Genomic DNA, 24,336 nt, shown 5'->3' with positions numbered 1-24,336 from the left:
CTCTCAAACCCCCCTCATTTACCCTCCTCCTGGAGACCACTGCAGCCTTCCCACAACTCATTCCTTGGTTTTCCAAGCTGAGATGGGACAGAGCAGTCACCCCTCCGGAAACCCCCCCGTGACTGCAGAGCGCCCGAGCAGACACTGCTGTGGACTTCAGTCGGAGGGGGGGGGGTGTGGGGGGAAAAAAAAAAAGACAATTAAACCCCCCCCCTATAATGCGAATACTTTATTATCAATGAGTGACTGGTATTAGCTTTTTGTCTGGGTATTAATAATATTTCAAAAAACCATACATCAAAATTAGGGCTTTCTCCTACTTTTGCTGTATAATTTTTCTTTTTTAAAAAAATCTGTATTGAAAGAATTATATAAGCCAAAGTGCATTTTCTGTTTTTTGTCCATATACACATTGCACCATACATAAATAATTACATTGTAAAAATGACTCCATAATTACAAGTATAATATATATTTTCATATAATATATAAAACTTTATATTAAATCTAGGTAGATGATATTTGGGATAGTCTGTGTCTTTTTTTCTCTTTTTCCTTTCGTCAGAGGCTGACCGTTATCGATTGTTACTGAGTAAAATCTCCAGCCAACAAGGACACGACGTGATAAACTGTCTCGAGTAACACGGCCCCCAGCCTTTGGCGAAGCTAATCCGCACGCTGTTCGGGTCGTAGGGCCCGTCGGCGTAATCCAGATCGGCCGTGTGCTGCAAGAGGCAGGACTTCTCGTAGTCAAACACCTTGATGGAATAGCCCGGCATCACCTTGCGCACTATCAAAGTCCTACAGTTGGGGATGTCCAGTGTCGGGGAGTTGACGAAGATGGGATGCTCGCTGCGGTTGTAAGCCCACACACCGTCCGGTTCTTTGCTAAGTAAAATCCCGTAGCCGATTTTACTTCGAGTCCTTCTCACAGTCTCACTCCTGTTTTCCAGGTTTAGTTGTCCGAGGCAGAAGCCGTTTCCTTGAGGTAGGTCATAAAATATACTGACAGACTGTTCGTACACTGTGTAGAGGCGGCCGACGCGCGTCCGGTGCTCCCAATAGGCCACGTTGCACCAATGGCTCCTCTTCACGGCATCGGGCGACGTACTGGCATCTGTGGGGGAAAGCAGAGGAAGAGTCAGGGTTTGCTGTCACCGCCTGGGAAAAGACAGGTATGGAGGGTAAGCAAACGGCTCTTCCCACCCTTTGGCTTCGCTCATGTGGGAACTGAACTTGTGTTCAACCCAAAACTTGTGTTCAGCCCAGAACTTGTGTTCAATTATACCAAATACCACCAAGAAAGAAGGCTCAAGCAAAGGCTGGTGAACCAATGGGCCACCCACCAGCTCCCATGGAGCTCAACGCCTCTTTCTCTCTCTAACGTTCAATCCCGCGTCCAGCAGCCAGGCCCCCGTGTACTCGAGAAACGTGCATTTCTACCACCAAGAGCTGGCATAGATACCGTACCGCTGCGACTCAGCCACCCCTGAGCTTGGCAGGTCCCCAAGCTCCTCCAGCATCGCTGTGCTGGTGGTGTACCCCCATTTTCAAAGGCCAACTTGCGTTGAGCTGAAACACAGGGGACGTCCATGAAGCGCTTGGATGACCGACCCGACAGTTATCTCTGCTATGTAATATTCTTTGACAGCAATGCTGATGTTCCCATGGGGAACATGAAATCTGAGGAGGCATTTCATGCCAAGGGGGAATAGTTGCTATGAACTATACATGTCCTCCTACAAAACCATTGCAACTCTCTCCAGAACAATGAGAAACGTCTCTTCTTTCTAGGAATTACATTCAAGGAAGACAGGATGGACGCAGACTGCCAGAAATCTGTTTAATTTATGATGCCTCCACAATTTATGATGCCTCCAGAAAGAAGATGGGAACTCGCAGCCCTAAAAGAACCTTGAAGAAGGCAAATTAACCTCTTGCTGGACATCATTCCTGCTCCTACCACACCGGTTAGCAGAAAACCACCCTGGGATTTCAAGCACGGAGCTCTGCTTCAAGCCAGCCCTGCTCCGTGCCCAGCATTAAGCTCCCTGACAATATATCACGCACCCGCGGCCTGCTGACCCCTCCGCCTTCGTGCCATCATGTCCGATTAACTCGCACGCGGGGTGATGCCATTATTTTGCTTCAGAGACCCTATTGACGCACCGGATTTCAAGCGCAGCCCTACAGCCCCGTTTCTTTTCAGGCTCAAATTACCCCGGAGGGGAACGGGCTCTCCTCCCCATTAACGATCTTTGAATTAAGCTGCTTTGTTCGAGTTTAACTTCAGCTGTAACTATACAAATTTAAGGGGAGGGAGACTGGGCGAAGGGGGGCAACTGGGCAAGCAGGGATGCCCTTTGCTGTGGGCAATGCTCAACGTCTTGCACCGACCCCTTCACCCGTCACAGGTCCAAACCACCCTGAAAGTGCTGGAGTTTGACCTTCTCACATAACATCCCTTGGTCTACCACCATGCAGACAGTCTGCGCGTTTTGCTCTTTAAAATGCACTACGGCAAATAGTTCCAGATCTTCTTTTCAGAGGTGAAACAAGATGTGGTTCAGAAATGACACAACAGCAGGAAGAAGAGGTACTGAGCAACTGAGCTTCATCCGCACGTACATCTTCCGCAGCGTCCAGCTTCCACAATCATCTTTCCCCTGGGACATCACACAACTGAGATGACCCCAGTGCCTTTCCAAAACTCTTCTCAAACACTGAATTTTGCTGTTGTCCCACTCAAGTGATACTGGAGGGGTACAGACAAGCTCAGAGCTTTTCATCTCCTGGGCCCGGAGGCTGGTAGCAATTACCGAGCTCTGCATCTGTTTAACCTCCCAACCTCCACAAAGCCCTGCATGCCCATTAGCTAAGTTGGGTTTGTTACCACATTTTTTTAGAAACTACCACTCAGCCCCCGAATTTCCCTTACAGACTGAGAATGGGACAACTTCAAAACTCAAGTTTCCCCATCAGCTGAATTAATTAGGGGAACAGTCAGCAATAAACATTTAAATAGGTGTCTCCCGTGGTTTATTGCAAATTAACATACCTAGTGGAGGAAAGCAAAGCAGGAGGAAATCAGTGTCTGTTCTACAGGACCATCTCGCTGTAGGTGCCATTATCCCCGGTGCCATCTCTGCTTTCCAGGAACGGGCAAATATTTTGGCAAAATCATCAAACTACACACACGCTGAAAACAGGGGAAGGTTTTTTGGTTTTTTAACACCTCCTGCTTTCATGCATCTGAACTAGCCTTATTAAAATCCCTTCCATACAATTTATGGCACAACCTTCAGCCCATCCATACGAGTGCGCATCTCGGGGGGGTGAAATCCCCCCTGCCAATGTGCTCCTCATCTCTGTCACCCTGTCACAGCTCCTGCCCGGCACCTCGAATCACTCCTGGAGATGTCCCGTGCTCCTTCAAACGGGTGAAGATGTGGAGTTTTAGGTAACTGCACATCAAGCAGCTAAAAGTTTCCTTTCCACCCCACTTTTCTTGGCCAGGGGTGAAGAAAGGCTTTAAAAGCCACGCACCAGCTGCAAAAGCAACCTGCCCGTGGCCTGCAGGCAAGTAAAACACCCCGAAAAGAGACGGTTTTAACAGGCTCATCTGCAAAACCTCTGCCTCCGGAAAGCTTTCGGCAGGGTCCCCCTTCTCCCCCAGCCCCATCCATCGCCCCCGTCGCCGGCTGCCTGGCTCCCCATGCCGCAGCGGGTTCCTTCGCCTTCGTTTTATCTCCCAGCGCGCTCAACCAAATCCTGAGCAGATGAACTCATCTCGCAGCCCTGACATAAAGCAAGCACTTCGGCAAGCCCCTCATACAAGGGGGCCTGCGCTGTGTCTCATCCCCTGCCAAGTATTAGTTTCGCCTCCAGCTATTAGCCGCTACCACTCAGCAGACAGCAGGGGCGGCCGGCAGAAAACCATGTCCTCTGCCTTTTAAATAAATATTCCATTTTTTCCTCCTCTTTTTCCACATTGCCCTTTATGCACGGACAAGAAAATCCACTTTTTTCTCCCCCCCGCCCTTTGTGCTGGAACAGAGGCAGGCTTGTTAGCTTTCTTTTTGAAGAAAGCAAAATCTTTTAGGCGTGCAGCGCCTCCCTCGATGGTATACACCGCATTTTTAACAACTATCATTGTAGGCAGCTACAACTTCTAACAGCTACATTTAGGCTGGCGTCACGGTTATCTCTTCCATCAAAGCCACCTTTATCGATCAGACGGACGTTTACTCGTTCCTCCGAGTTGCTGTTTCCTCCGCTGCAGCGATGCCTTGCAGCAGACACATCCAAAAGGAAATTCAAATGATTTAAGATAAAAAAAAAAACCAAAACCAAAACCAAAAAAACCCCCCCCCAAAAAAAACAAGATAGGAAGCAGGTCGGAGAATCAAAACCAGAACTTAATGGGAAAAAGAGTGTTGCATGGCTCAGGCAGAAGGAATCTGGGCATGGGAATAAATGCAAAAAGCAAATATTGTAAATCCTGGTGGCGTTAGCAGCGCTGCTGCTTTCGCTCCCTGCAGAGCGTGGAGGTAAAGAAAATAACTTGAGGTTTTAGCTTATTTGTGATTTGACAGTGCTTTATGCCAGTAAAGTTCAAAGCAGTGCATCAGAAGAGAAAAGAAAGATGCTTTTTTCCAAAACAAATTGCTGCACAGTCCCACTGCTTGATGTTGGCGCTTAAAAGCGGGATGGAAAACATGGGCAGATCACAAAACACACGATTAAAAAATATCTCTGATTCATGCTTCGGCTCTTCCGAAGCCACCAAACCTCCTCTCAGCAGGTCAAATGGCCCCCCCGCTATACGGCTGCAAGTAGGATCTTGCTGTGTAAGGAAAGGGGGGTGAGAAGGGAGGTTTGCTGCAGTGCTTTGAGGAATATTCCCATTTTTGCACAAACTCCTGAGGAAAGTGGCGCTGTCTTGGTTCTACGAGCAGAGCCCCCCCCCATGAGGAATGGGTGATGCCAGCCCCCCTTCCCCGCCAAACCCCAAACCATGCTCACGGGCTTTCAAAACGCATTTATAGAGGCACCCACAGGGAAGACCACGCATGTAAAGAACCCCAAATCGCTGCACGCTCCAAACGTGACGGGGACACGAACGCACATCTGGGCACCTCAAGCGATGACGTGGGATACTCAAGCGTCCCCACAGCTCAGCCCACACCCCGTTTTCACGGCCCACCCTCCCGTACCCCCGTGTCGGCGCAGCCTAATGCTCCCCCGGGCATGGAGCTCAGTCACATCCTTTCTCAATGGCCAAGGTCTTTCATCAGTTTTATTCTTTAGACTATTAGATATATGCTCAGTTGTTTTTTTTTTCCCCTCTGCCATAGCACAGGTACATCCTTACGCTACCCAACACGCAGGAGCACGGAAGCAGGATGCTTATAGCCACACACGGGTCACTGTGAACAAGGTCCAGATAAAAAGCCTGGTACAAAGAACACACACGTTTCCCAAAAATCTTTTTTTAACAGTTCACTGGGGAGCCATCGGTTAAAATCATCCCCCATTAATATTCTTAGAAACAAGCTCGACGGTAAGGAAGGGGTTAAAACTTTCCACAGCAGAAATGGAATTTTTATGGCCCTGAAAAAAAAAAAAAATAAAATTTTGTCCATCTGCCCCAGCAAAGCTCACAACCATTTTCGTTAAGCCAATATACTTAAAATACCTCTGCCTTACAAGTTTCAGCTGGAATGCATCACTGCGGCCCCCCGAGAGCCCCCGTGCTGCAACCACCCCAGCACGAGACCCTGCCCATTCGGGTCGGGGAGAAGCTAAGCGTTGCCCCAGCACGGGGCTCACCCATGCAGATGCCCCGGGGACACAGGGCCACCAACCGGCCACCATCTGTCTGTCCATCCTCACTGGGAACGGTGAGGTGGGACTTTGAAGGCACCTTCCCACCCTTAGAGGAGCTGCAGCTGTTGGTGAGCCACGTCTTGGCCAGCAGCTGCTCTGTCAGCCCACGGGAGTGCTCCAACATTGGCTCCACCGTATATATTTAAGGCAACATCCCAAGCCCACCAGCCAACGAAGGCAGGAGGCTGGGCAGGACCTGGGCTGCCATCCTGTGGTGGGGACAAGCAGGAGGTTGGAAAGCCCTAGGCTTCTTCCCGGACCTCTTCCTTAAGGCCCAGCATCAACTGAGGATCCTTTAATGTCCCAAGACATTAATTAATGTCCCTGATCCACAGAGGCCCTGAAAAGCTGTTACCAGCTCCCCAGCTGATGACTGAGGTCAGCCGTAGGGACATCACTCTAGATCTTCCCCATGCTGCAGAGCATCAAACTCTCTCCAGGCTGCTGGTTTGCTCTGCTGAGAGATGTAAAGATTCAGCCCAGCTCAGGCCTCAACTATAAACTAAGAGCTTGATGTCATATTACAAGTGATCTGGTGTCACCGTTGTTGTGGCACAAAAGGGTCCCAACTCCTCCAACCCCAGCACAGTTCCTGGCACGTTCCTCACGTTGGACACGGCTGTTGTGCAGCCACAGGGACCAGTTCAGCTCACTCATCCAGCAAAAACCAACACCAAAGAAAGCTCCGCAGACAGACAAAAAGAGTCCTTGCCGCCACCATGGAGGAGGCACCTTCCTCCTTCACCTCCACCTTGGAGCAGAGCTCTGGTGCTCCCCAGCCTCCTTCCATGAGCTGATTTAATTCGTTAACCCAGTAGATGATTAACTCAGAACACTTGCACTGGGTTAATGAATTAAATTAGTTCAAAAAAAAGGGTCTGACGGGCAACAGAGCCAGTGGAAGAGGTGCGTGGAGAGGCCTGGCGGGGCAAGGGGGACATTTCCATGGCAGCCCAAGAAACAAAAGCAACACAGGACAGGAGCCAATGCTAAGAATTAGGATGAAAACAATTTTCTCTGCATAAAAGAAACCACTCTGCAAAATTATCAGCTCGTGCTAATTTTTTTTCTATCCTTCAAAGAAAAACGCATGCCATGTTTAGTTCTGCCCAGAAATTTGTAAGCCATCATCAGCTTATCGTCAAGCTAAAGTCAAGGAGTTTGTTTCTAATGTACCTTCTCTGGCCATTAAATAGTCCAGAACATGATTTTTAAGGTGTTTTAGCAGGTCTAATGTACCTTCTCTGGCCATTAAATATGCAGTCCAGAACATGAATTTAAGGTATTTTAGCAGGTTTTTTTTTTTTTTCCAGCTCCCCTGCATGGTTTACAAAGGTCTTTTCAGCCAAAGGTGAAAAGTCCTAGAAAGTAAAAAAACTGGAAAAGTCCAGCTCAGGTATTTTTCACTGACATTTTTATGCGTTACTTCTAAAGGCCAATGTTTTCAGAGATTTAGGTGATTTTTTTTTTTTTTTTTTTGAGTCGAACGGTCTCCACATAATCTCAGCTTCCCTTGCTCACAGCTTTCACAGGCGCATTCATCGCTTTTAAGTTCCCGGGCTGTGCGCGTAACCGCTTTATACCTGGCATGTAAAAGTTAACACAACAATGTAAATACATCTTCAAAAGGAGCCCAAAACGTAATCACCTACGTTGGTTGCCAATTATGAAAGCACCAGACCTGTCATCAACCAGGATTTGGCTGAGACTTCTCCACTGTTGGAAACCAGCCCTGGGTAAGTCCAAGCCTGGCGAAATCCCGGGGTTGCGCTCAGCACCTCCGTGAGCACCCGCAGCATCCCTGCTGCCCGGCCGCAGGTGCCCCAACCAGCCGAAAAAATGGGGAGAGAAACGAGCTGGTGAAGGACACGGGGGATAGGATGGGGGGAAGGTCTCCACTAACTGATTTTCCGTATAATCAGGAGGTTTTCTGACAACCTTCCGAGCATCGTCTGGTTGGGGTTGGTTTTGTCCTCTGCCTCCCGCTGCCAGCGAAGGAGGAAGCCTCGTTCCCTGCATGCCCTCTGCGGGGCAGGACTGCGAGGGTGGGGGATGCCGGGACAAAAAAATGGGGGGGAAAAAAAAAAATCCCCTCCCCCCCCTTTTCTTTTTTTTCATTTTTAGGTTGAGAACTCGCACATTTTTCAGCTCCTCCAACCAACCATGTACGCAATCCCTTTTTTTCCAGAACCTGAAAAACGCTGAGAAATCTGGGAGAAATCGCCCCATAAATCACCCGATGGCAGATTTCCCTTTTAGCTGCCGCCGCAACGTCCAACGCTCCCTTCCCCGCGCCGCTCCCGCCTGGCGCCGCGCCAGCCCTCGCTATTAATTAATCCGGGGGCCGGCTGCTGCAATCCCGCGGCTACGCCAACCGCATCGGGCTTGGGGCTGGGCCGGTGGGAGCAGAAGTTGAGCCGGGCCAAATCCCGCGGGACCTCCTCAGCTCTTCTCCCCTTTTGAAGCCGTTTTGGCTTCGCGGAACAATTTTGGGTGCTCTTAGACATTCCCGACTGATGCCCGCGGGGAGGGAATGACCAGAGCTGCGGCAAATCGGAGCACCCCGCGGTGGAGGAGAGACTCTGGAAAATGGTATAAATAAATAAGAATAGTTTTTGCTCGTAGAGGAGTTTCGGCTGAGCACTTCAAAGCATTGTAAAAGCAGAAACTAATTAGTAGGTCCCTCTGAAGAGAAAACAGGAGTAACACCACTTTCCGCCTCCATCACGCCTCTCGGGCAGAGCACGTCGGGTGCCGGACTCGGCTCCCGGCTGAGCCTGGGAATCACCTTTCCGGAGGGCGACGGTCCAGAGGCGTGAGGCTCGGGCTGCAACCGAACCAAAGCTCTGCCTGGTTCCCACTGGCAGTAAATGAAGGGGTTTCTGCCGGGGTGGAGGGGACACTGAGGCGACAGAGCTGTTTTGTGAAGCCAGATGTTGGGCAGCTGCAGAGATGCCTCTGAAGATGTTCAAACCTCCCCCCCACACTCCCGCGCTTGCCAAGAGCATCGGAGCATCCTCGGCGGCGGCAGCAGGACCACTAACCCAGCAACAGGACACACGTCCCTCCAGCCACTGCAGAACACCTTCTCTGGAGAAAAGCAGTATATTAAAAAAAAAAAAAAAAAAAAAAAGGCCTTTTTCTCCAGTTGTTAGATGATATGAAGGCACTGAGCTCCTCCGAACACAGAGGGCTGTCCTGCAAAGGCCACGCAGCCAGGCAGCACGCCGTCACCTACTCGCAGCGCTCTTGGCACAGCCCCAACCCCGAATTACAGCTCAGCTCCCTCCGGTAACACCCAAAATTTGCCATTTCTAAAGGTTCCCCTACACAAGGCCTCCTTCAGATGTTGCAGGCTGGTCATGCAAAACCTGCTCCCCAAAAACGCCAGCAAAGATGGAAACTTTGGGCTTAAGGGCTTGCACAGGACACGGGAAACGAAGCAGGCTGCGACTGCAGTAGCTTTGCCGCACTTTTCTGTTTTTACTAACCAGAAAATGAGCAGAGATGCTTCTCTGGGAGGAAAATCAAAACAAAACCAAATTAACCGTCACCAATGGATATATTTGGAGAGCCTGCCATTGCGCTCCAGCCCGATCCGTTCCCTCCAGAGCGAGAACGAAGCCAGCCTCACCCCGCTATCGCACCTCTCTCTATCGGATTTACGCCCGAGAACCAGCCGCGGGGTTTCGGAGCGGAGGCAGACGACGTGAGAAACGGCGAAAGGGCTGAAAAAACCCCAAGGCCACCCTGATTTCTTTGAAGCGAGGACGCCGCGCAGCCCCAAGCAGCATCCTCGAGAGATGACCGAGGCGCTGGAGGCAGATGTCTGTCGGCTCGATGCCAATACCACTGCAAATATCAAGGACTGCGAAAGCTTTAGGAAACTATCACCGACCTGGAAAACAAGCTGTGACGGAGGAGTGCGGGGCTGGGGAGGCTCCCCAGGGGCCATGAGCAGGAGCCCATCAAATGTTTTTCTCCATATGGGCTGGGAACGAGCCGCTTTGCTCCTCCCCGGCCGGCCGGGTGCGGAGTCTGGCCCTGGGCAGCCGCGACAGCCCAGCCTGGGACCTCTGGGAGAACAAAAATCTCAGCTTTTCATCCCAAACCTCTACTGGTACCCGGACCGGTTGTGGGTCCCCCATCCCAAGCCTTCCTCCGCTCCCCAAAAGGGCTCCAGCTGATGCCTCCCCCCGCCTGATAATTCTCCCCCAGCATCCTTAAAACAGGCTTTCTTTTCCAGCGCGCTATCAGTGCCCTCACATATATGGGAACCAGACGGGGGTTGAGAGTGAAATGGAAATTCAGGCTTTGTTCTTGCTGGCCAAAGCCCAAGATCCTTCTCCCGATAAAGCTCTCCCCGAGACTCGCTGTCTGAGCAAGCCTCGCAAGACAGGGAGCCACGGCTCCACGGTCACCATCGCACGTCACGCTGCCTGCGGTTGCTTCAAGTCCTCTCTCGTGGTGGATTTGCCCAGGTTTTACAGGGAATTAAAGGATTTTGGGTGCCAGCGTGGCCTTTGCAAGGGAACAATCCCCCCGGCGTGCAAGCCAATTTGGTCACGCTGGAAGGATGAACCTGTCTGGGAAGGTCCTGGGGCTCGTATCTGCTGGAGAGGGACTGAAAGCGATGGGGATGGAGTCCGCACGCGCCGTGAGCAGCCGTGGGAAGAGCCCGGCGGTGGGCGGGTGGCAAGGCAGAGGCAGGTCCCCAGTCCCGCAGCGCTGGTGGGGAGCACGGGGACGGCTCCTGTCCCCCCCGGCTCGCACACGCACGCACGTCTGCACGGCCGCAGCCGGGCCGGGAGGAACGTGCAGAGGGATACGTGCATGCGTGTGCACCCACACATGCCAGATTTTCCGATAGCTAGTTCATGTATTTATGTGTAAACATTTTCTGGGTCTATTCCAGCCCTTACTCCAAGCGAGCAGCTCGCTCCACTGACAACTGCTCATGGCCAGCATCCACGGGCTCTTACTCCCACTTAAAGCAAAGACTAAACAATGACTTAAGCATCTCAGGATTTAAGCCCCGTAGCTGGTCCCTCACATCCACAGTTGAAGCAGCGAGGATGCCGCGCTGGCGGTTTCTTCTTCGCGGGAAGACCCATGCCACCGTGAACGCCACGGATAACAACCCTTGTGCTATCTGGGTGCCATGGTGGATGCACCGGGAAGGGTCACCTGGCCCTTTTTCTGTAAAATCCATGAATCAGAAACCCAGAGGAGCAGATGCAGCACCAGGCATGTGTTTCTGCTAGCCCTGGGATAAGATCACCCCCAAAGAGCAAACATACGTCGCCTTGTTTTTATACTCCCTGGAACGGTGCTGTAAATCTATTAAAGTTCAGATAAACAGCAAGAAAATTTGTGCAAGGGATAAGCAGGGGATAGGGGGTGAAAACCAATACATTTGCATGAAATCCACAGCGTTTGCAGCCATCACTGCAGCCTGGCGAGGCAGCGACGTGTGGCCTCCCCGAGTCCCCGAAAGCGCCTTCGGTCATCTCCCAGATGACAAAATTCCTAACCCTGTACTTGCCCATGGAGAGTGGAGGTGACTCATGCTAATTACCCTCCCTGGCCAGGCAGGACTTGTTTTCATTTCTAAAAACCACAGTTTCTTTTAAAAAAAAGGGGGAGGAAAAAAATAGGAAAATACCAAAATACACACAGAACTCCGAGGGATACATCCTGTCCTGCTGCATTAATATGAATCCCAGACACCCCAATACTGCAGCTTCACTCGGGATGTTCGAAGAGAAAAGGATTGATGCGTTATAGCACGGACACGGCCAGAGACGTGCGGCAGAGACGCTCCCAGCATTAGCTCCGGGTCTCCCAATTTCCAGGAACGCTCATCCAACGTAACCCAGCTAAGATAATTTGTGGGTGTATGAGCGGAGCTCAAGGAGGGTCTTCATTCAGATTAAAACCTCTCCCACCTTTCCTGCACCTTTCGTCTTTCTTGGAGAGCAGCTGAAATTTAAAGCTAAAAATAACCTTTTTGGGTCCAGCCTATGCGGGGTTCATGGTTGCAACTCCTCCACGAGACGTTTTGTGGGGGGGACGCCCAGGCTGCAGTTACGGACTCTGCAAATTAAGTACCAAAGTAAACGACCTTCCCATCGAGAGGAAAATGGGAAGGAGAGCAGGTCGGGCTCTTTGTAAATCAAGGACAGGGAGATTACCGGAGCACGTGAACGCTTTGTTATGGCTAACGAGTTCAAGACTGCACACCCTCAACGCCAGCGAGCACTGAAAGAGAAATATCAAATCCTTCCCCTCACCTCAAGGGAAATCCATTTAAAAAACATAAAGTAAGGAATATTGGGGGGAAATATGCCTGGTGTCATAGATTAAAAAGGCAGCCTGTCAGCAGCCTAAGAGAGACCCATTTCTCTTCACCACTCTCTCTCTCTATATATATATATCATATACATAAAATACCCACATGGATGCAAAGACCCCCCCCCCCCAAAACCTGAAGAACAACCGCATGTAAAAGCAGGCTCAGATATTTTGCAGAACTACGTTCAACGAAGCTCCAACAAGCAACGCCGTTCCCACTTTGGACAACTTTTGCTCGTTATTGCGACATTTCTGATGATTTCTGACGGGGCTGCAGATGAGGTGGAAGCCTCGCGTTCAACTCCAGTATTTGCACGGTACAAACAAACCAATGCTATCGACGTTATAAACTCTGTCAAGTTCCTGCACTAGAATCCTTAAATTGTTAAAAATAGGAAAGAAACTGCACAGTTCACATATTTTATAAATCTGGGTTAAATCAACATCTGCAAAAAATATCCCCGTTAAACGAAATAGCAGGATTTCATTAAGTAAATTGCAAGTTGGCAAAAATTCTGAAAGAAAGGGAAAAAGCCACAGCCAGCCCTGTAATTTAAACCTTATTTTAACTGTGACAGCATGACTGCGAGAGGCTGCATTTCCAAACAAAAAAATAAAGTTTAAAAAACAGTACCTGTTCCCCGTCCCCCACTTCAACGCACCACAGTGTCTGCAGTCGTTACACTAACGAGCTCTTCCCCAGGGAGATGAAGAGGTAGAGGGATTCGCTCCTGGCCCCGCATCCTGCGTATCGAACCCACCAAACCTGCAAAATCCAGGATTTTCCACCACGGGAGCACCCAGCTGCCTGTGTGGTGGCGGGGGGGGATGGGTGACCATGTCTGCGGAGCCCTCGGAGCCAAGCGGGCTCGGGTACACCCCCGTGGGTCTGCAGCCCGTGGTTCCAAGCCAGCATCGAGCGAGCCCTTTGCCTGGAGGCCGAGCAGCCAAAAGCTGGGATTAGTGGCTGCGGGTCTGAGAAAGAGCTCGGGCAATGCTTCATCACTTTCTACATCTTAAACACATCCTGCGCCCCTGCCGGTGCCTGGGGAAGGAAGGGCTGGCGGCACTGAGCCCATCCCGTGCGGGCAGCGTGGTCCTACACGGGTGCCCATCGGGTCTGGGTGATGCGGGGAGGGTTGGGCGGCCGCAGCTGGGCTCCTCGCTTGGGTGTCTCAAAAAAGTCCCTGAAGGGACAAGGACGTGCGCGTCCTGCCTCTGAGCCCGGACGTGCGGCCGCCCCCGGCATCGCCTGGCGCAGGCAGGGAGCAGGCAGGGGAGCAGGCAGGGAGCAGGCAGGGCATCGCCTGCCCTTCCAGCCAGTTTTCCAAACCTGCTGAGCACCTTTCCTGCCCGGGGTGACTCAGGAGGGCTGGGCTGGGCTGCGCCGGGCTCTTCCCACAGCGCCGGCCAAAAGCCTCTGCAGGAGCCGTCCCTGCAGGGGACGGGGACAGGCGCTGGCGGGCTCCCGCTGCGGGGACATCCTGGAGGGCACTGTCCTCCGCGGCCGCCTCCTCCAGGGTAAAACTCGGGGTGCGAATATTAGCTCCAGAATGACAGTAATTAAAATTTCACACCCAAAAGCTCCACTGTCCCAGGGAAATCACCTGAAAGCAGCACTCTGGGATCGGTAAAAACTCTCGTCTGGCACGTACTGAATCTGTTTGCTTTGAAAATAATTGCAAAACCTTAAAACAGAACCTAAACCCAACCGGTTCGATATGCAAATGCAGAGCTGAAGAGGAGACCTTTAACAGAAAGACCGATTATTTGCTTACAACGTTTTGGCTTCGCTATTTTTCCTGGCGCTTACGACACCCGAGTTATTTTGAAGGGCTGTTTGCTGCATGCGGAGCCGAGAAAACAACGATCCTATTTCCTTTCTGATCTAAACATCCGTTTGCCGTGCGAGCGGGAGGGGAAAAAAAAAAAAACCCAAACCCCACACCAAACCCCGTGTACGTCAGGAAGCGCAAAGAAAGGGGCGGTGGGTGCTGGCGGGGGGGGAAGAGCAGTTGCCCACCCCGTGCGAGCCAGCTCAGCCAGGCGATCACCTCTTGCCATCCGAGGCGGCATCCGTCCCGCGCCGGCACTAAACAAACGGGAACGGCTGCCCCAAGGGGTCTGGCCTGCTCTCCTCGATGCAGACCGAGTGAAGGAGCCCCGGCCGGACCCTTCCATCTTCCTTAGCATGTCCGCGAAGGCAGAGGCTGCCCAGCCCGTCGCTGTCAGCGGCTGCACTCGTACAGCAGGGTTGAGCAGCTCCCGAGGCTGAAAACCAGGAGATCTCACAGCCTCGTGCTGGATGAAGCAAGAAATAAAAGCTGCACGGGCACCTCGGAGGCACGCTGGAGATGCGGCGGCGCTGGTGCCTTGCAAAATCAAACGTGGGAGCAAAAGAACGATGGTTGTCCTGGGGCAAGAGCAAGGCAAAGCCAGCAAACCCCTGCCTGCCAGCCAAAGCTCACCCCAAATCCTGTCCGGCCGCGTGGCGCGAGTCACCTCAGCCCCCAGCAGCGAGCGGGATGCTGTAGGGATGCGGGACTGGATCATCCGAGTAGTCACAAGGGCAGGGTCAAAGTGCCGGAGACGCTCGCGCCTCCCCCAAAATCCCTGTGCAGCGGCTGCCTGTCCCCCGGACGCCCCATGGGTCAGAAACCCATCTCAAACCAGCCACCACAACGCCAGCACCACCCGAACCCCCAAACCCGGTGACAGGAGCCCCCAAAAGCCATTAAGTCGTAAATCAAACCCCGCACGGAGACGAGACCTTGCACGTGCAAACTGCTGCACCTCCAGCAAGGGGAGGTGCCCGCTGCCGGGGCCGGGTGGCTTTTTGGGGACACAGACGTGGCACCCCAGGACTCGTGCTGTCCTTGCCACCACCCAGCTACGCTTTCCACCCTTCGGTGAGCTAAGGGCCAGCTCGCCGTCATGTTCCTAAATTTCCTGGCTTTTGAGGATGCAAGCCAGGTCATTAACATTATTTATAGGTTCCTGTGTATGAGTTTCCATTTGTTTGTCTGCTTAAAAAACAGTTAGGTGAAAAAAAGAAATTCCTGGAGGTCAGACAGTTAAAAAAAAAAAAACCCCACATGTCCATGGCCTGATGGACCTACAGGATCAGCAGCTCCTTTAGAGACGTAACTGTTTCCTTAAATGCTTATTGTGTAAATATTTAAGCTACTTTATAAAATTTTTACAATGTACTTAGGAAGCATAAATCTCCCCATCAGAGCACGGCAGGCCATCGTAGCGGCGCACGCTCAGGCGGTTTTAAGAACACAAACAGGGACATTTCCAACGCTAACGCTGGACCCAAGGGGCCCTAAGGTCACGATCTTATGGAAATAATTACTAAGCGGATCCCCTTCATTCACCCCAAAATGGAGCGTGGTTACGTGCAACGAGTCATCGCAATACGTGTTAACTCCGGTGTCGCTGGTTTTAAAAAAATCTATTTACGGTTACTGCATACTGGATGGCGTTACGGATAGAAGTCCTGAGATTTCTCCTCTTTGAAATGCAGCACCAGATTTAATGTCATACAGGCAAAAAGTACTTAAGTCCAAAAGTATCCACTAATACCCATCCATTCCAAGAATTAAATGATTTTTTTTTTTCCCGAATGCCATGTGGCAGGTTTGAAACAAAGCCTAATTCATTACAGCCGACTTCTGCGTCCTTCAGTGGTACAGGTGACTGCAACCAAACCAGCGCCAGTCTCGTGGGTGCTGTTTGCAGAGGTGAACTTCTCAGAGGTGAATATTCCCTTGCATTAGAAAAAAAAAAAAAGCTATTTTGCTGACGGACACATCTGCGGTCAGGGTGGTTTCCATATGGAAAGCCGTGCAGCTTTATGAGATTTGCTTGGACATGATGTTTCCCTGCTCAAATTCTTCAAATAAATGCAGATCTTCCTATCTAACACAGGAAATAACACGTTTTCAGGTTTTCCCTGAAACAACTTCTTTACTGTAATTTAGGTGTGTTTGAGGCAACGACAACAACAAATGGAAACGGGGAACTGGAAGTTTATTCACTTTGCAAAGCACAGCTTTCTGTTGTACATGATGAAGTGCAAAGCAAGTCCGGAAAAAACTTGGATGGGAGTTCAAACACCGATGCTTTAAAGATGAAAGTGCGCTCTTCGATTAAATGTTTAAATAAAGTTTTCTCGTACTAAATCATTTAAACGTTTTCACATTCTTCACATTTCTAGAGATGCTGTTCACTTTTATTTATTGTCATAACCCAGTGCCCTCAGCAAGCGACCATGGCTATTTGAGGCAACCTGTTTTCTAACGGGAAAGTTCTTGCGGGACAGTAAAAATTCATGATGAGCAAGGTAGCCCAACTCTCACTCCCCAGCCCACACTTACTCTCCAACCGCCATCACATTTTCCTCTTTTTCTTACAAATAAATTTTTCCACGCTGCACGTGGGGACAGCCAGGTTCTGCTCCAAATATTGACCAGAAATTCAAAGTAACTCAACTGACTTCACCATGGTTGTATTTAGACAGCTGTAACTCAGAGCAGAAATTGGCCTGGGCGTTCAAATTGTCTTTTTTAGAAACGCTCGGGCCGTTCCAGTCTGCCATCAGTGATGAGGTCAGCCTTACTCATCCGAACACAGAGTATGGCTCTGCCATCAGCGCCACAAAACGGCTCCAACAAGCTTAAAATTCACGTGCCATCCCTTCTTTTAATGATGCAACTGCATCTGGTGGAAGGGTCCGGCCCCAGCTATTTTGCCCGTACCCTGCTTCCCAGCCACAGCACCTCACCAAGGTCCTTTTAATGCCTGCAGACACCAGCGATGGCAAAGAAACCAGCATCCTGCTGCCACCATGACGTGAGATGCTGGGAAAGCTTTAAAGCGACCGTGGAGCCGTGCTCAGCCCACGCAGACCTGGGATGCCTCATTCACCTAAAAGTCCTTGAGTTTGTTGAGAAGGTCCAACTCATGCAACCATGAAGCACAACGCTCAAGCCCCGTGATGCAACGAAGCTCTAACCTGTCCTCTCCTAGCCTTAAAGGAACGAGTAACTATAGGGAGATCCAGAATAAATGGGGATAAACTTGCCGTGAGTCAGTTCAGAGTAGAAACACTGGAAAAGTTTTCATTGCACGGCAACGCAGCAGTAGCAGAGGAACGGAAATCTGAATTTAAGTTAGAGCTTGGTAGACGTAATGCAGTTTCCAAAGACAGAAGGTAACTGGGCTAAGTCACCCAGCGTGCCGTTACCAGCCCTTATGTTCTTACTTCCCTGTAAATCCATCACTAAAGAAAAAAAACAACAACCCAGACCCAAGGGGACATTAGTCTTCATGAATCCCAAGTCCCGCTCAATGCTCAGGGTACCCTGATGGTTTCATCCCCGCTGTACTCCACTGAACTTCTCCCCACGAGCTCGCAGGGCTGTTTAGTTAGCGCGTCCCAATATAAAACTCCGTATTTATTTTGGCACTATTCATTTAGAAGGCCCTAAAACCCAAATAAAGTCCATTCCCCTCTCTGTGTATCTCCAGCTATTGACACTGCTCATGACCAATTTGCAAAACCAAACAAACGCGCGTTGTGTAATGGAGCTGGAAAAACAATCAGGAAGGGGCTGGAGATCTGCTCACAGGTTCCCGCGGGGAAGGCTGGAAGGGGCGACAGCCCAGGAAAAGATTACAAGAAATTAAACTTTTACTCTGATAACAACAGGTGCTATTTTCTGCCCATGACATCATGCTCCCAACCGCTATTAAACAATGGAGATAGTCCAGCGCCAGTTGAAGTCGCAGAGAACTTTGCTGTTTGTTTCAGTGGCCAGCGCGGTACATTTCCCTCTTTTAAAAACAGATTTTTTTTTTTTTTTCCTTTCGCCTGCCTCACAACCACCCAAATCCCCTCCGCTGGCTCAGCTGACCCACGGATAAATCACAGCATCCTGGGTCCACGCGAGCAGCCCAGACCTTCGCGGCTGCACTCCCCAGCAGCACATGATGAGAAATAAGCACTTTTGGGGCACAACGCATCTGACTTTTAGACTTCTCCCTTAGAAAGAAGATGAATTGTGCTCTGCAAGTGGCTCCTCCTCCCTGCTGGCTGCAGTTAGGTATCTAGAAGAACAGCTCAGACTCGAGCATCTGTATTACTCTAAGATTAAGTGTGAGGACTGCTACCCAGACAGCATCAAAATGCCCCCCCAAATTATCAGCTCTTTACTTGGGTGCAAAAGCAACGCACTCACTAAAAGAGTTCAAATCTTATGGGTAGCGCCCTCCTCCCAGGTTACTCTGGATGTGAGATGAAGATGGAAATGGGCTGTGAATGTAAATACATTAGTGGATCGTTCTACTGTCTAATTGGTGGCATTTAGCTACACCTACCTCACTAAAGGATGTCTTCAGTATTTTTCAGTGCTGCTAAAAGCAAAGCGTGCTCCTGTGCCTTGAAGAAGGTAAATGAGATCTCCTGACGGTCCTTTATAGCTACAATCTGCACGCTCCAGCTTTGCAAAAATCAAAGACACTGACAGAAGAATAAATGGGCCGTTTGGAGGAACCAGGGGCTGAAAAAGCAGGATGCTGTGGTGTGCAGGAGATGGGAACGTTACGATTCATATTCAAGCATTCACTGTCTCAAAATCCATTTTTAAAAATAAGAGCTGCCACCAACTTCTCCTGCAGCTCGAAGGACCCTGTGATGGCCAAACCCATCTGCTGCTGAAGAGAAACCCACCCCAGCCACGCAAGGGTCTCTGCATCAGCAGAAAAAGGGTCTCCTCTCGTGTGCCACGTACAAGGCAGAAATCAATTCTTTTTTGACCCTGTTGCTAAGACAGACATCTACAAAATTAAGTCCTGCTTGCACCCTCCCTTATGCACACCCTTGTTCCACTCCTCTTCGCCGGCAAGAGCCCGGCCTAGGCCAAACTCACCTGGTTTCAGGTTTCCTTACAAACCCTGAAACATAAATACGTTCCTAATTCTGCTGGTGAAGCTGAGCCAAGTTTCTGGCAGGGCTGCGTTTGGGATTGAAACAAGGGGAAAAAAAGCACAGCGGTTTTGACCCAAAACCAAGATCTCCCCCCCTTCGAACTTGGCAGTTCCCACTGCCTTTTATTTTGTCTCAAAACTCAGGGCTCAAACACCCTCCTTTGGGAAGGGGTGGGATTTTCAGAGCCCCGCAAGACACCAGCTCCCCGCCTGACGTTGGACATCTCGACGGACGTGCGCTACCACAGCCAGCACTTCTGCAGGGCAAAGACGAGGCAATCAGAGCTTTTAACGCGGCAGAAGCCCCAAAAAGACGGGAGCCCGTTCCCAAGCCCTCGCTGCAAATCCCATCCGTGCCCAGAGACGAGCACTTGCAACGGCGGCAGTCGGAGGCTGCACACAAATATAGCTGCAGGCATCTTTCCGACTGCTGCAAAGTCAAGTTTAAAAGCAGGATGTTTGGCTGAGCTGCTCTTCCCTCAAATAAACACCCACAACCTTACTCAAAACAGAGAGGCACTGCTCTGGGAATACTCCAGATGCCGTATTTCCAAAAACCCAGCCTTGGTTTTTCCCCCTCGCTGCAGGAATGCCACCAGGCTGGAAGGCACCTTGGGAAGGGAGTGATGGCCAGGGCGCTCCAAGGGTGCTGTGGGCATCCCGACACACACGGGCAAGCGTTTTCTCATCAGCCCTTTTGCAGAGAGCTGCTAGGTTGAGCTAGCCAGAAAAATCATGTTTCTGAAGCTTTGAAATGTTGAATTATTGAGAATTTCTCCCTGCATCCCAGTCTGCTTCACTGCACCAGAGGAAAATAATTCAAGGTACCGGGGTGACCTGATACTTCAAGTCTGGGTGTCCGTCTGCGTGTAACGCTTGGTGCTCCCTCATAGCACCGATCCAAGTCAGTTTGGTGACCACACAAGTCTCCAGTCGTGTACAACTCCGCACCACTCACAGCAGCGGCACCGGAGCATCACGCCAAGGAGATGCAGTTCCATCCCTGTACCGTCAGGGATAAAGACATGGCGCTTTGGAAAACCATTTCTGCTGCCTGCCTGTTACATGCCTTACACAGTATTTCAGCTTATTCACATGACGCACACGCATTGAATGCAACTTTAAAGGAAAAATAAGTAATAAAAGCTCCAATGTAGGCCCGTGCTGTTTCCTTTGGGTGAATGCAGTCCCCGGGGCACGGAAGAAAGGCTCTTTCCCTCTGCGGGGGGCAATAAACTACCGCCACTCCCGTTTGCGGCTCCCTTTGCTGTCCGCAGGGCTGGACCGAAGGGCACTGCCTTGCGCCGCCGGCAGAGCCCCCCCGCCTAGGTGAGGAGCCCAAGCCAAGACGTAAATCCTGACGTACGTTTTAGCTACACCCCACCCCGCCCCGGTTTCCAGTTTCTGCTGCCTGCACCATTCGGGGACACGGAAAGAAGGACGTGAGCAGGCGGTTTGGTACTTAACGAAGCAGACAGGTACGAGTTGTTAATGTTTCAACCAATTTCACTTGCAGTTACATCCTCACCTCACTCGCCCGCCTTGGAAGCATCCCCTGAATGCCTAAGACCTGCCCAGGTGTTTGAACAGGGTGGAAACCCCAGCTCGAAATCCCAGCGGAGGCTTCCTGGGCTCAACATGCCCCAAGCACTCAAACCCAGGGATCCGCACCAAGCCACCCCGACCCACAGAAAACCTTGACAAACATATAAGCGCCACGTCTTAACACACCCCTAATCAAAGCAAGCTTGTGACGGGATGGCCGGAGGTGGCCGAGCCGCAGCAGCGAGCCCAAAAGCCGTGCAGCGCATCCCGCATCCCGGTCCTCCCTCCGCACCTCCCACGCGGGCACCCGGGCGATGCTCCGACGTGAGACGGCTCAGAAGCCAGCCCAAAACCCTAGGCGTAAAAACAACGTGCGTTTCAAAGAGGACAGAGCCAGGAGAAAAAGAGTTTTTGGAGGCTGAGAGAGCAGGGGCTGAGCACGCCCCGGCACCGCGCGGTGCCAGCTTCGCCCTCGCCTGGCCCCCGCGCGCAGCTTGCTCCTGCCTCCGAGGGGAAATGCGCTCTGCGAGCCAGCTGTTCCTCATCGTGTGCCTCTCGCAGCCTGCATGGGGGGAAGAGAGCCTGCAGGGAAGGGGAGAGGAAAAAGGAGGGGCGAGAGTATCGGGATTAAAATAATATTGTGTAGAAATCTCAATGAGAGGGAGAAAAGAGGGGCGGGGGGGAGAGGAGGGAAACAAACGGTTTCTGCAAGGCGGCGATGGAGCGGCGGCGACTCGAGCCGTGCCTGATCTGGGATTATCTCCTGGCTCTCAGAAACGTTCCGGTGTTGGTTAGTTTGTCCTCATTTAAACCCCGACTGATCATATCACGTACGTCCGGCCAGGGCAGCCCCTTCCCATCGGTGAGATAAGGCAGCCCAAAAGCATCACGAGGAACAAAGCGTCTGCGTTTAACGTGGACAACACGCTCTCCACTCACATAAACCTTCATCGGCTTTGTGTCGGGCTCTAAAAGCAGCCCAAGACTTTGGGAGGTGACAGCCCTTCCATTAGCACTTTTTTTTTTTTGCTGCTGCTTACGTATTTTAAAATGAACAATTAAAATCTGCAGCACGCTGGGATGTGCACGCGTACGTTAGGCTGGATGGGAAAGGGCTTCCTGCCCCACCGTGCACAAAACCTGTTTGGTGACAGATCTGATCCCAACATGCAAAACTCCGCAGTGTTAGACAGGTTCTCGCATTTTCGCTTTCGAGATTAAATTACTTTTGGAAAAAACAGATTTCAAGCCAAGAATTGGGAAATTTTGCACTATTATTTTCAGTTTACCTTTTTTTACATAATAGCTACGGTCTGACCGGATGTCTTGCGGTTGGCTTCCGCCTGCGAAGATCTCAGCTGAATTTTACGGGACCAACTACCCCTAAATCTCCAAACGCCACGCAGGTCACTCCTTTTGTCCGCAGCCAAAGCAAGCAGGACAGGGGCAGGAAGGGAACCGCGTTCAGGACGGTATCAATCACAGCGACCCAACCCACGCAGAGCCCTGGGACGAGGCGAGCCTGGGCGCCTACGGCACGCGCCGCAGCAACGCAAGCTACCGGTGAGCCCCCCAAACCGCCCAGCGCCCAAACGCCCATCTCCCCAGCCCCAAACACCTCACAGGCCGGGCGGCCAATCTGCTCCGGTTCTGCGTGCCCGGGTTTGCACGCAAGCCTCATTTAGGGTAATTAAAAAGCCAGCTATACCCCCCGCCGTACCTACGTACATCTACGTATTCGCTTGCCCCCACGCAGCCAGCGCAGGGCAAGGCTTAAGCACGTCTTCGTGTACGCGTTACAGGACGGGGGGGTCGGACTGTACACCAGCACACACCAGTCCCTGACGGAGCTCCGGCGCTATTTTCCTATCAGAACGAGCCCTGGGCATCCAGTTCCCTTGATGGCTTTGAAAAGCTATGCTCAGCTTTTCCTTCCTGCGGGTTTTAACGAAGTCATTAGCTGACGCTTCCCCACGAAGCAGCGGAGCTTTGGGGACAGCGGAGCTCAGCATATAAAACACCAAGTGCGAGCGGCCTTTGAAGCGAAGCCCTTCAAAGACAGACACATACCAAATCCACCGAGGGTTTTTTTTTTTTTTACACAAACAAATTCAGGATGGCAAGAGCAAAACTAATTTGCAAAGATCTTTAATGTTAAAAGTCTCAAATGACCGACCCTTTCAAGCACAGCTGAATTCAATCTGGCTCTAAAGGTCCACATTGATGATTCAACGTGGAAAAGACCACAGATATTTCAAAATATGTGGCCGTAATTACCTGGAAATACAAAACTGCCCTAATTTTCTTGTTTCAGCAGTGAAGACGCTGCCCAGAGCGCTCCTATTCTAAACCCAGTGATGTGCGAGTGACTTTTTTTTTCTAAAAACACTTTTGCTGACATTTCCCTTTCATTAAAATAGCTCAACAATGGGGGGAAGAGCAACTCACCATGCACATAGGATCTTTACCTTACTTTGTACTCGCAAAGGAATTTCCTTGCTCTCCTCCGGGGTGGAAGTTTCCACAGTCGCACGCGAGCGGCTTTAGCAGAGCGTCCCGTGGCATCCCACAAACTGGTTTCGCTCCCTTTTTCCAGGAGAAAGCCGTAAATCTTTCGAGGCCGGGTATAAATCAGCTTGGCTAAGAGAAGACAGACGCGACGCACTGCCAACGGGGTGCAAACGGCCGCCCCCCTCCGCGCCCACCAGACCGACAGCCGTCCCCAACGCTTGGCACGGCTTCAGATGGACGGCCGCACGCCTGCCACGGACGGACAGAGGTTTTCCCGACAGGCGGCACCGGCACCAGCTTCCAGTGCAAGGGTTGAAATAAAGCCCAGCGCAGATGGAAAAGTCAGATGGATTCCCACGCTGGGAACCTCCCGTGATATTTTAAGATGGGACAAATCAGAAAAGGGTTTTTTTTCTGAGGTCTGGTCCTCCGAACAAGCCATCACCTGGCTTACGGGGAAATAACTCTGGGTTTTGGTGGGGCTGGGATGTCCCCACCAGAGACACTGGCTCAGGAAGCAAAGCACATGGTGCATCACCAGCTCATCGGGGGACACAAAATAGCCCGAGAGCCTCCTCATGCCCACTCCTCATCCCAGGATCACCCCATCCCGCAGGGACAAGAGCTCACACGGAGCACGAGCGGCTTTGGCTGAACCAGGAGGACGGGGACTGAGTGATGGAGTGGGAGCCAGACCGGTCCCATCCTGTGATGGGGACCCAGAATCAGAGTAGCCCCATGGCTCAGTGGCCCCCCCGGGCTGCCACAACCTCTTCACGTTGGTCTGTAGGAAATGCTGCCTCCCCAGAGGCCACGGCTCCGCGCTGGCAGACACCGACGCACGATGGCTGTCCCACCACAGGGATCTGATGGGCTCATTCATAATCAATCAGCCATGGACTGTGGCAGGGCAACGAGCGAGTTACAGCTGTAATTGGGACAGACCCAGCCATTCGCTTCCTTGCACATGGCGTTTCCCTAGACTCCCGGCAGGAAAACTGAACAAAAAGGGCAGAAAACGTGACAGGAGCAGACATGTCTGGG

General features: G+C 51.4%; 1 protein-coding gene across 1 annotated transcript in view; it reads right to left on the bottom strand.

Moving 5' to 3' along the window:
- Positions 1-211: 211 nt before the first annotated feature.
- The window catches only part of SMAD6 (SMAD family member 6), a 43,467-nt gene continuing 19,342 nt past the window's right edge, over positions 212-24,336 (bottom strand). The window contains exon 4 of the mRNA XM_054837309.1: positions 212-1,117. Within this exon, the coding sequence (XP_054693284.1) occupies positions 576-1,117 (542 nt within the window). The 3' untranslated portion in view covers positions 212-575. The remainder of the gene's footprint in view (positions 1,118-24,336) is intronic.

The sequence above is a fragment of the Grus americana genome, chromosome 10 (assembly GCF_028858705.1).
Source record: "Grus americana isolate bGruAme1 chromosome 10, bGruAme1.mat, whole genome shotgun sequence".
NCBI lineage: Eukaryota > Metazoa > Chordata > Aves > Gruiformes > Gruidae > Grus > Grus americana.
This window is presented reverse-complemented; position numbering and strand designations above follow the sequence as displayed.